General features: G+C 35.9%; 1 protein-coding gene across 2 annotated transcripts; it reads right to left on the reverse strand.

The window, feature by feature from the left end:
- Positions 1-469: 469 nt before the first annotated feature.
- LOC107804500 (potassium transporter 5) lies at positions 470-11,873 on the reverse strand. Of its 2 annotated transcripts, XM_016628407.2 has the most exons (9): positions 10,979-11,836; positions 6,485-6,757; positions 5,718-5,940; positions 4,928-5,176; positions 4,771-4,809; positions 3,725-3,985; positions 3,542-3,594; positions 3,023-3,137; positions 470-2,027 (listed from the first exon to the last, which is right to left on the reverse strand). In XM_016628407.2, exons 2-9 carry the CDS (start codon positions 6,647-6,649, stop codon positions 715-717), a joined length of 2,418 nt encoding a protein of 805 aa, XP_016483893.1. In that variant the 5' UTR covers positions 6,650-6,757; positions 10,979-11,836; the 3' UTR covers positions 470-714. The 2 variants fall into 2 exon arrangements, with proteins under 2 accessions (XP_016483893.1, XP_016483894.1); XM_016628408.2 differs by lacking the exon at positions 6,485-6,757 and having other exon boundaries at positions 10,979-11,873.
- Positions 11,874-12,318: the final 445 nt, after the last annotated feature.

The following is a 12,318-nucleotide window of genomic DNA, read 5'->3' on the forward strand; positions in this document are numbered from 1 at the left end:
ATCTCCTGATTTAGTTTCCTCCTTCAACGTTTGAACAATCCTTTGATGATTCAGCTTTACAGGGTAATATTCCCTCCAATTTTTTTGTTAGCATATTTTTGGTGGTTAAACTTATATTTATATCGTCAGTACTCTGAACACCATTTCTTTACAAGCAGTGCGAGCACGATAAGTTCTTGGCTTAGGTTCCATTGTTAGACAAAATTTGGAAGAGAAAAAGAGCTCCTGAATTTATTATTCGTGGGAAGGACTGGTTACTCTTAGTCTCTTTATATAGAGTTCTAAGTGTACATGTCTTTTTTATAACACTGATGAAAATTTGCTTCCAGCAGTGTTTAATTACACTGTTAACAATTTGCTATTGATGCTATTGAAGTTATTGAAGGAGTTTTGAGTGACTTAAGTCATTCTTTCTGCTATTGAAAAAGTTATAATAGTAGAAAACTGTTTGATCTCGTCAAATAAATTGTAGTATCAAACAAGTTGGAACTTGGATAGATGGAAGAGGAGTATGTAATACATTTCCGAACAAGTTTGAAACGATACAGTTAAATTACTCAGACTCAAACTGAAAGCTTGCACACATTAAAGGATAAAAAAGTAAAGATATACAAACTGCAGAAAATCATGTAAATCACTCTGTTTGTTATGCGACTATTTGCTACCACACTTTCACTGCACACTTTCACTGTATGATTTTGGAGTAGCTCACAATTATAGTTCATAAGTCATGCCGACCCTTAGCAGCCTAGTCTGAGGAATAGCCATAGCTTTGTCCCCTTGCCTGAAGTTCTTGCGCAAGAAATTATAGCCATAGTTGACAAATGCTTTCTTCAAAAACGAAGCATCTTGTCTAGCCACCACCTCTGCTTCTCCCAGGAGATAGAACACTCCTTGTCCCTTTGCCTTTTTCACAAATTGCATCTCTTCTTCTTCCAAATTTGGGGACACCGTTTGTATTCTACTTGATGAACGATTTGACTGAGCTGCTGGAGTGTTCATTGATCGAATTGAACCAGTTGACGAAACTCTAGAATCCACGTGTCGCTGCAAGTCTTCCTCCATGTGGACCCTGGATGATTTTCCAGCTACTAATTGTCCAGATACTGGTGGTACAGTCTCTCCCTCTGTTATAACTTGTTGATCTGCTGCAAGAATATAATGTTCATGTCTAATGAACTCATTCAATTGTTCCACCAATTGGTTTTCAAAGTCCTCTGTATCCCCAAGTTGATCTTTGTACCCCAATCTCACTACACAGCGGAACACATTGTATTCCCTAGGCTCAACGTGTCGGAACAAGAAACGTTCCTGTACTGCTACTTTACTGATGGGAATGGATTTTATCGACACCAGGACTATGACTGAATGGACTGACGGAATATTGGAGACAAAATGAGGAAATATAGGTGGAATCCCCTGCACTAGTTCAGAGTAGAGTAATCCTATTCCAGGTACTCTTTTGATGTCAGGATTATTAGCCAAGTCCCTGACGTACTCACTTGACACCTTGTTATTGAGCTCGAATTGGTATCGAAGTTTTTGAGCATAGTGCCAAGTTCCCATAATGATCACGAGCACGGCTGAAAAGGCTAAGGGTAGATAACCACCTTGCGTAAATTTTGTCAGCTGGGCGGAAAAATATGTAGATTCTATGGAAAAGAACACCACGTAGAATAGGGTAATCCACCATATGCTGATTTTCCATATAACAAGCATTACTAGTGTCACCATATTTGTGGTTATAATCTCAGCAACAACCACAGCAATACCATAAGCATGCCCCAATTTCTCTGTGGTTTTGAAGCTTAGAGTAACTAGAACACATGCAATCATGAGGAAGTAGTTTAACTCTGGGATGTAAACTTGACCCTCATATTTGGCAGATGTGTGAATTACCTTCACCCTTGGGAAACAGCCTAGACCTTGGGCCTGAGCCACAATAGAAAAGGTTCCAGATATCATTGCTTGACTTGCAATAATGGCTGCAGCAACAGCCACTACAAATGTTGGCCAGTACAATGGATCTGTAAGTAACATTAACAAACCAAATTATGAATGGTGTTACATTATCCGTGGCTTGCTCTATCGCTTAAGAACATAATCTCTATGAATTTAGGTTTTCTGCACTGATAGTGCATACTACGTTTTTTATACTATCAGTAATGGGTGTCAAATGGGCGGGTTGGGCCGATTTTGGGCGGGTCAAAACGGGTTGAATCGATAATTCGGTGGGACAAATGATCCGCCCGAAAGTTACTTGGGCTAAGATGGGTTGAGTCAAGATGGACTAAAATTTGGGTCATAGCCCAACCCGGCCAACCCGTATCAATCTTTAGTAATATATGTTATTTTCTTATGAATTGTATAATTACTATATAAGAGTTTTTTTCTTTTTTTATGGTCATATATAACTTATCAAACAAAATAAATAAATTATTTGTAAGATATTTTGGCAAAGTTACTCGTGGATCAATTTGGATTAAAAATCAGCTCAACTCTAAATGGGTTGAGATGAGTCGAGTCAAGATGTGCTGGGTTCAACAAATGGGCGGGTCATTTGGGCTTGATCCAAATTTGATAGCCCTACTATCAGGTTAAATTGACTTGCAATAACAAGTATTGTCAATCCCTTTGTTTCAATTTATGTGACATAATTTGACTGGATATAGAGTTTAAGAAAGAAAAGAAGGCTTCTGAAACTTGTGATCTTAATTAAACATACTATAAATTGTGTGGGTATGAAAGCCTTTCATTAATGGTAGAATAAAAAAGTCAAAGTTAAATGTTTCCAAATATAGAATTGTATCATTCTATTTAAAGAAATAGTGTCACATATATTGGAATAGAGGAAGGAAATGCTTTCCAATTTGGAAAAAGAGTAAATAACTTGTGATATAAAGTGTTATATATACATAGTTAGTATTGGGATGGCATATAATCGTATACTGTTCCTCTGTTCTCAAGATTTCCTTGTCGTTGACTATATTAAAGTTGAAAGGGTTAATAAATTTCTACTTGCCTGGAATGGAGGCATAGAAAGTATTCTCAACATCTTCAGGGAATTTTGAGAGGTAAGCAGCTTGTCCACTGTAAGCTGAGAGCAACGCTGGAAATACGAGGCAACTGAAGCTTATCTGCATTACATATATAGACATGGTGAGTTCACTTCGATTGACAACAAAATATAAAAAAGAAAAACAAAATAAAGATCAATTAAATTTCTTCAGTTATGTAGGTTTCACTTGTCCAACTTTGGGTTACTGTCCGTATACAAATCTTATTTGTCCATGTTTTCCATTAGGTAATTTCTTAATCAACTAGTGTTACATAGACTGTTTTTAAGTACACGAGAGTAATCATAGTACTTTTGTAGACATTATTTTAGAATACAAAGTACAGCCTTAAAACTCGACAGGTATCAAAATTTGTGTACAAGTTGAATTATGACAAAAGATTGTTCAAATACTAAGTATGTTACTGTCAGGAAGCTAGAGTTGGAAAGGAAAAAAAAAAAAAAAAGAAATTGAAGAAGACTTACTTGAATAGAACGCACACTGAAGTGACCCAAATCAGCAAACATAGCTTCAGATCCTGCGGAGTTTCAAAAAAGTCATTAAACAGATGAAAATAAGTGCAGACAGATTTGCAATCTCAGATATGACAAGTACATTCAATAATTGGCTAAATTAAATTGTACTGATAGTGTAAATAGAATTGTAACCTGTAATGCAGAGGAAAACTCCACCAAGAGACATCCATCCTTTTGTACCGTTTCTTTTGAAGTAGTCAATAATGTATTTGGGATTAAAGGCACGTAAGACGCTCACGTCATACTTGAACAAATTGTAGAGACCAATGCCACTTATAAACAAAAACCAAATGCATATGGCTGGAGCAAATGTGTATCCCACCTTGTCTGTACCCAAACGTTGCGCACAGAAAAGGGCTACCAGTATTGCGATGGAAATACCCACAACAGCCTCTGCAAAAACTCTTTATCCATTAGTTGTTCAATCATCAATCAAAACCAAAAAAAGGGGAGGAACGAAGAGAGAACGTTACTCCTTTGGTTTCAGTTTGTGTGGTGGAGTTTGACTAGATACGAAGTTTAAAAAAGATTTGAAACATATGATTTTAAATATGTCATGAGATTCCTTATGTTATAATGTCATAAAGGATAAAGTGAGTTCAAATTTAGCTAGCGTTTGGCCATAGATTTCCAAATTTGTTTGAAAAATTTGATTTTGGTGAAGTTTGGTTTGAAGATAAAAATGTGTTTAGACATACGTTTTCAAAACATATTTTCCAACTTTATTTTAGAAAAACATGTATATAATTCTCAAGTTTTGGGATTTTGGCCTAAAATCAGCAATTGGGTGATTTTGGGATTTGGAGTTTGGGATTTTGCCAAAATATGGGTAAAATTTATGGCCAAACATGAGTTGCCATAAATCCCAAATTTATTTTGGCAAAACTCATGGCCAACGGGTCTTTAAATTATTTTCAAATATATAATGATAGTCTGATATGTGTTATTTTGTAAATGAATTAATAAGAAAATAATATCACATTAAATGAAACGAAGGGAATAATTCTTTAGCATACTATTACATAAATTTTTTTTCTATATTTGTGATGGACAATTCCATTCTGTCACAAATCCATCCGAAAATCCAGTTTGCAAAAAATATGTAGTAGTAAGAGATAGGCGGTCGCCACAAAAAAAACGGGCGTTGCAAAATGTTGTACTAACAGATTACTAATTACCTTGGCCGAGGGGCTTTATTCCACTTACGGCAGAGAGAACTGCATGAGAAAGCACCACATTAAACAAAACTGTCGATCATATTGCTTGAAATGATAATAAATCTATGAGTATATATGATGAAGCATATGTTCAATTAATAAGTATTTAATTAGAGACCTGAGATGCAAGGAGTGAGAACTCCATCACCAATGACCATAGAAGTTCCGAGGATGGCGACGAAGACGAGAAATACTTTTGCAAATTTACTCTTTTCTAAATTATGTCTGATCTTCTGAGCTCGTCTAAATTGATTAGATGGTAGCTCTAGATTGTAATGTGAAAGCTCTCTGTCCTCTGGCTCTTGGTTTGGGATGAGACTCACTTTTGCATATCGACATACTAAAGAATACAACGCAAATGCTCCACCTGCATGCAAAAGAAGGAAATAAAACATGTAAAGGGGAGATACTTAAAAAAGAAATTAATTAATCCCTCCATTTTATTTTTTATGATGATCTTGACTGTGGACACGAAGTTTAGGCAGAAAGGAAAACATTTGGTACATCCATGGTAGGAGCTAGCTTACTAACTACAGTCCGGCATAATCCAGTAGATTTTGGCCAGAAGTTGTATCTATGTTAAAAGATTCACTTAATATTTATTAATAATTTATCCAGAAGTAAGCTATATTTTCTAGAATTCAAAACCCATAAACTAAAAATCTTGGTTCGGCCTTTGGGTCTGGGTACATCCCAAAGTACCTTTGAAGGTTGTCGTATTAAACATGTCATATCTTTATAATTATAAGAGCATGTCATAAGGGTAAAACAAAGATTTTAAAAACAAAATATTTAAAATATAAATTTATATCGTTCTTTTTAATTTGTAACATACTAAAAAGAAAACTGTATCGCATAAAAATGAATGAGAAATAATCAATTGCAGAGAGGGACATACTGTAACTTACCATCGCCATTGTCGTTGGCCCATAAGACGATGAAGACATACTTAGTCATAGGTACGAGGATTATGGTATATATGATGAGGGACAATACCCCGAGAATGTCATCCTTGTGTCCAATTTTATCAGTAAAAGTACTTGCATAAACGTAGAGAGGTGAAGTCCCTATGTCTCCGTAGATAACTCCTACTGACTGAAATGCTAGACTCAATATCGTCCTCCAGTCAGCCTGCAGTTGCAAATGTTCTTCGTAATCATGTTAAAATAAGTGGAGTATCTACTGTCAGTAATTGCGGATTCATGATTTAAACTTGATGGATTCGACCTTCAAAATTCTTAGTACCAATAACTTTAGTGGACGTTCAGAATATAATATTTATTAAACTTTTAGTGATTTCAACATATGTCCATGTTCCGATGAGATACTGGTTCAGTTGAACAGATAGATAATAAGTTGCATCTACCACTGACTATCAATGTAAATTACAAGGTTATTTATCAGTTGTACTTTTCAATGATATGAAGGGGAGTCTTGGAGCAACGGTAATGTTGTCTCCATGTGACATATAGGTCAGGGGTTCGAGACGTGAAAACATCTAGTAATGCTTGCATTAGGGTAGAGTATCTATATCACCGCTTGGGGTGCGACCCTTCCCCAAATCCTGCATGAATGTGGGATACTTTGTGCACTGGGCTATCCTTTTACTTTTTGGTGATCTAATTTTGTCGATGTTGTTTTTTACAATGTCAGTACATAAATGTGAAATATATACCTTAGAGCCGTGTCGTGCAGCAGAGTTTGAAACTTTTCCAGCTTCCAAATTGAGGGAATCAACACGATGTAACTTTGCCCATGAGAATTTGCGATCTTTGAGCTGTTTATCGCTCTTGTTTTCTGCAGCCTCTTCTGTGTGACGTTCACTATCTGAGCTCGCCATTTCTATTCTCTCAACGGCTTCTCTTTTTCTTTCATTCGCCACTGGCCACTTAGCTCTTTATATGGGCACTCAAAGTTGAATACCACCCCAGATTAATTCCCCTTTTCCCTAATATTTTGTACTTGCAGCAATTATTATACTCCCTCCGTTTCAATTTAAATGAGGTAGTTTGAAGAAGATTTTGAAACTTGTGGTCTTAAAAGCTTTGTAGGGCCATGACATTTGCGTGGTTATAAAAGCTTCTCATTAAGGCGTAAAATGGGTAAAATGAAGAGTTTAAAGTTGAATTATTTTCAAATTTAGAAATGTATCATTTATTTTGATGTAGACTAAAAAGGAAAGTACCTAATCTAATTTAAAACGGAGGGAGTAACCTTTATTATAGCTCATACTCCCACGGTGTTTAACTGAACACGAAATTTAAGAAAAAAAAATATTTTTGAAATTTGTTGGTCTAAAACCAGTGATAGTTATTTATGTGACTATAAATCATCTCACTAAGAGTAAAACGAGAAACTTAAAGTTAAGTTATGACATTCTTTTTTAGATAAAGTAAAACCAAGTATATGTAAGGAAGTGTTGTTTTTTAATTATATACTCCCTCATAATTGAGTAATTATATACTTAGGTTGTTATCACCATCAGAGCCTTTGTGAAGGCATCTCGAATAATTCCTATATATTTATATGAATGCCGTATATACACCCATGTGTACTAGGTTGTACTAGGTTATACTAGGTTTTAGCCTATAGACATGTCAACCCTCCCCCGACCCCCATCCACTCATTTCCAGAGGCATATGGTGGGCTGGGTTCAAACGAACTCTCTATTTTTCACACGATAGAGATATATAAGCCACGATAATTAATAATTTAAATATTTAAAAGACATATAAAAAATTACAATAAAAAAATTCGTTTCATTCTTAAAATTCGAGTATAACCACATAAATTGGAACAAAAATATATATTTTAAAATATATAATTTTAGTTTAAAGTACTTCAGTACAATTTAATTATTGTGGCTTATAATATTTTTTACGTAGTTTTAAATATTTAAATTTTATTGTAAAAAACTTAAAAATTTATTTCCCACTTCATTGGTCAAAATTAAAAAGACACATAGATTGGCACAAAGAAAATATTGAAATTTGAAATTATTATTTTTATCATACAATAAGTTCACTGTTAAAAAATAAAAATCTTGAATTAAATCTATAAAATTTTAATAATCCATCGTGCTCCCTTCAACCTTTCCTTTCTTTACACGCATCTTTCTTAATCATTTCGTGTAATTTAAAAAAATAATGGAGTAGCATTATTATGTTTTTTTCTATAAGTCTGACCTTTGAATTCTTCAAGAAATTAAGGTTGTCATATCATGGTTGCACTGAAGTCAATCTTTTTTTTCCTGCCTAATAAATATAATTAAGTAAAAAAAGTATATTTTTTTAATTTAAACTTTTAAATAAGATAGTTATAAGTTCATAAAAAGAATCAGGATTACATGTGAAGGAGCATGTTCAGACATAACTAAGTAAATAAAAGTATGTTTGTTTACCTCGAAAATACGTGTAACAATTAAATTTGATTAGTTGCTTTAAATATATGCGATTTAGTTCAATACCAATTAATAATCAAGAAATATGAAGTAAAAATGAAAGATAAAAGTGAATCAAGCTAATGTTACTTAGCAGCAGTGACCTCGAGCTTAATGACCTCGAGGTGGCTTAGGGCAGTAAGAACAATAAGTGGGAAAAACAAAGTAAGAACAATAAAGCTAAAGGACAATTCTGATGAACAGTAGGCAAAAAGTAGAGAGTATATTCTTTGCCCAATAATAAGATGATCTTACAAATGATTAGGGTCCCCTTTATATAATAGGGAAACCCTAAATAAGGAATATTTTTATTTACAGTAAGAAATATTATTGGTACAACTGTCTGACCGCATAGTACGGAATTGTACAACCCTATCCCGGGATTAGCGCCATGACTTTGGGGACATGACAGGAATCTAGCTCATTCTGGTACAAATTCATAACGGTACTATTTTAGGGTCGAGCGTGCTTGGCCTTGATATTCCTCGAACTCCTATCTCAGAGCATTGCGCTCTGGCTTCGAGCTCGAGTATGATCCATTGGTCTCAAACTCGACCTCGCCCAGACTCGGGCCTAGAACGGACCGTCGAGCATGTAAATCGGAGTCATGTGATTTTGATCGTATGCAGATAGTCCCCGCGTTTCTTAGAATAAGATGATAAGAAATGACTTGAACCTCGATCCCCCAGAGTCCATAACGATGACGTCACTCTCGTGACGTAGGCGCTCGAAGTGACTGAAACATCCCATCGATTCGCTACCCCAAAACATTAAATGCATACCAATGTTGGTCGGCCACTAGCGTTATTGAACCGTCGCCGCCCATCTATAAATATAAGGTCCTACCTTTGAGAAAGCTTTACTTCAATTTTCAAACATCTCTGAACCTCCTCCATACCTCTCTCTTAATCTGTTTTCTACTACCGTTTTCTTAATACCGAAAACAACCAGACCTCGCCATCTTTTGTAACCCTAAATCATGGCAAAAATTTCTAAAACAGTCCCTCAAAAGGAAAAGGTATCGTCTTCTTCTATTTCCCAATCGGCCGGCAATAAAGCGATGTCCCTCCATGAGATTATTCCGACCACCTGTGTTTTAAAGAAGGATTTCGATGTCGAAAACCCACCTACAGTACCTGGCCGATGTGAACATGCATCGAGGTACATCTGTACAATAAATGAGAAGCATCTCGAGGTTCTGAGGAAGGAGTGTGGTTGGGGGGACGAGGTTACTAAACAGATCCCGGCTCCGAATGAGAGCATCACATGTGGAGGGTTTTTTAAGTGTTTACACTTACCCCTTGTCACACCTCCTTTTTGCCTACACCCCGTAGAAGGGAGTGTAAATGGGAGTTTTTTCCAACTTAAAGTGTCAATCGAAACGGGATTATTTATTTATTAAATTCAGAGTCGCCACTTGGGATAATTTTATGTTGTCCCAAGTCACCGGTTCAAATCCCGAATCGAGGAAAAGATTGACTCTGTATTACAGTCCGCGAACATAGAAATCCGGGTAAGGAATTCTGTTAACCCGGGAGAAGGTGTTAGGCATTCCCGGATTCCGTGGTTCTAGCACGGTCGCTCAACTGTTATAATTGGCTTATTATCTGATTTTAGTACACTTTTAAACCTATGCATATTTTTAACTTTAATACCGCTTTTGGTAATTATTGAAGAAAATTACAACGTTATTTAAAATGTGTCTTGAACCACTTCACATAAATGCACCCACAGTCCGCAATACATTTTATCTAACGTTGTTGAGATTGGTATTTGGGTCCCATAAATGCGTATCCGAGTTTAAGAAAGTAACATTTTAATAGCGCGTCTAAAACAATTACGCACTTTCAACTATGTGAGGGCCATGAAAAATTCACTGAATGGCACACCTCGATTTCTAAGGATTCAAATTTAATCAAGTGAGGGTCATAGCTTCTGGGATTTTATTTGGCATGGCACACATCAATTTATTTCAAAAGAATGTATTCAACTAAAGTAAACCACATATGTTTATAAGTAATAAGTGATATGAACTCATAAATAAGCATATTTTCTACATGGTACTAATCTGGGATGAACTTGCATTAATAGCAACAACTGCCCACCACTTTGCAAACTCCATGGAGTGTGAACTAGCTTAGACCAGACTGTGCAAGCCACTTGAATAATATGAATGTTTTGGCACTATAACAATATTTAACAAGTAGAAGACCTCACAACTATGTTTAAGAGATTATTTAACCTATATTGTGCTTATATAAAGTGACAATGTAAAAGAAATTTAACTTTATTATCGTCTGTATGCCCACGTCAATTGCAATTTGCCAAGTTATACCCAAAAATGGTCACTTGTACAACTTTGTTCCTTGATATACAACAACGCACATATTCAATCAAATGTTGCTAATTCAAATTCTAGTCTCCAGAATAGAGCACAACAATCCACTAGAGAACTAAATTAGTACTTCAGTGCAAAGTATTGACAGAGAATCGATACTTCACTTTACGAATCAGAACAAACAATGAAAACAAAAATTTCATTCAATGCAGAAACGCAGATCCAGTTTATAACAAATATACACAGCCTTTTTATTGCTATTTCAATATGATAACAATCGAATTAGAGGTCTACGGACAGAACGAAAATAGATCAACACATAAAAGTGAACTTGAAGATTCAACAAACTTGAAGAATTTTAATTGAAGATCAAAGGAATTAAGGTTTTTCACCTGATGAAGAAGCAGAACAAGTTATCGACGGAACCTTGAACCGGCAAACTCGACTCAAATGAAACTCCACCGGTTGCAAATTGAAAACTTGTCGATGATGAAATCCAACCGAGTCAACCAAATGAACGTACGAGTAGGAAAAAAAACCTTAGAGGCAGTCAAAGCTACCAGATCTCGTCATTTCCGGCAATGTAACAGTGAAAAGATAGAGAAAATACGAGAAACGAGAATGGCATGATAGCAGTTCGTCGGATTCAATGGAGGGTCATCGGATTTAACCAAACATTCGACCAGATCTGAAACTCGTCGCACATGGAGGAGAGGAGAGGACGGAAGCCATGAAACTTCGTTGATCGTAGACAAGTTGACAACGGCGATGGTTCCCCGCAGAAGAAGAAGTAGCCTAGCTTTTTCTAGGTTCTTTAGAGGAAGAGGAAGCTTCGGTTGTTTTGTGAGGGTGAAGCTTCGTTTATGGCTATTGCGTGGTTAAGGTAGGTCCAACGATGAAGTTTTGGTGGTAAGGGTTCTATGGATGTGGAGATTAGGTTGCTGAAGATGGAGGTCCAGTAGCTAGGGTGGTCTGGCGGCGGAGATGTTGGTGGTGTTAGAGAGGTTAGGGGTCATTTGGTCATTAAGCTGATGAAGAAGATGGGCTGCTCGATGGATGGGAACTATGTTTTCCGGCGGATTGGCGGCGTGGTTGGCGGGGCTGGTTCGTCGGTTTGGGGTGGTTATGGCAGGCTGAGGGCGGCTGGGGTCTCTAAGGGTGCTATGGTTCAGCTAGGTTTTTGGGTGGTGTCTTCTTGAAGAAGAAAGCTGCCATGGATCCCTCCTCCCTTATATCTAGGGTTATGTTGTAGTAGATGATGAAGAAGATTGGGGTGTTGATGGGGTATTGGGTTAAGTCTTGTTGGGCTTTATGTTGTAGTAGATGATGAAGAAGATTGGGGTGTTGATGGGGTATTGGGTTAAGTCTTGTTGGGCTTGAAATTGGGCCAAAAGATCAAGAATGGACATCTCTTACTAAAAATGTGATAAACTAAGCCAAAAACTCACTCTTCCTTCTGAAAATGATATAAAATTTACAAAATAAAAATATAAAACTAATCCTAATCAATTAAAACAAATAATATTATACTATGAAACTATTTTGGTATTTTTCAAGATTATGTAAAAATAAAATAGGTTCAAAGTAACATATCTTCCTAATAATATCTAATGCGTGAATTAAATAGAGAAATATGGAACTATTTTTGTATTTTTCAATTTTGTGATAAAAATAACGTAAAAGAGTCAAACTTAGTTGAAATAACTATATTAAGCCTAAATTAAATATTTTA

Source organism: Nicotiana tabacum, chromosome 8 (genome assembly GCF_000715075.1).
Source record: "Nicotiana tabacum cultivar K326 chromosome 8, ASM71507v2, whole genome shotgun sequence".
Lineage (NCBI taxonomy): Eukaryota > Viridiplantae > Streptophyta > Magnoliopsida > Solanales > Solanaceae > Nicotiana > Nicotiana tabacum.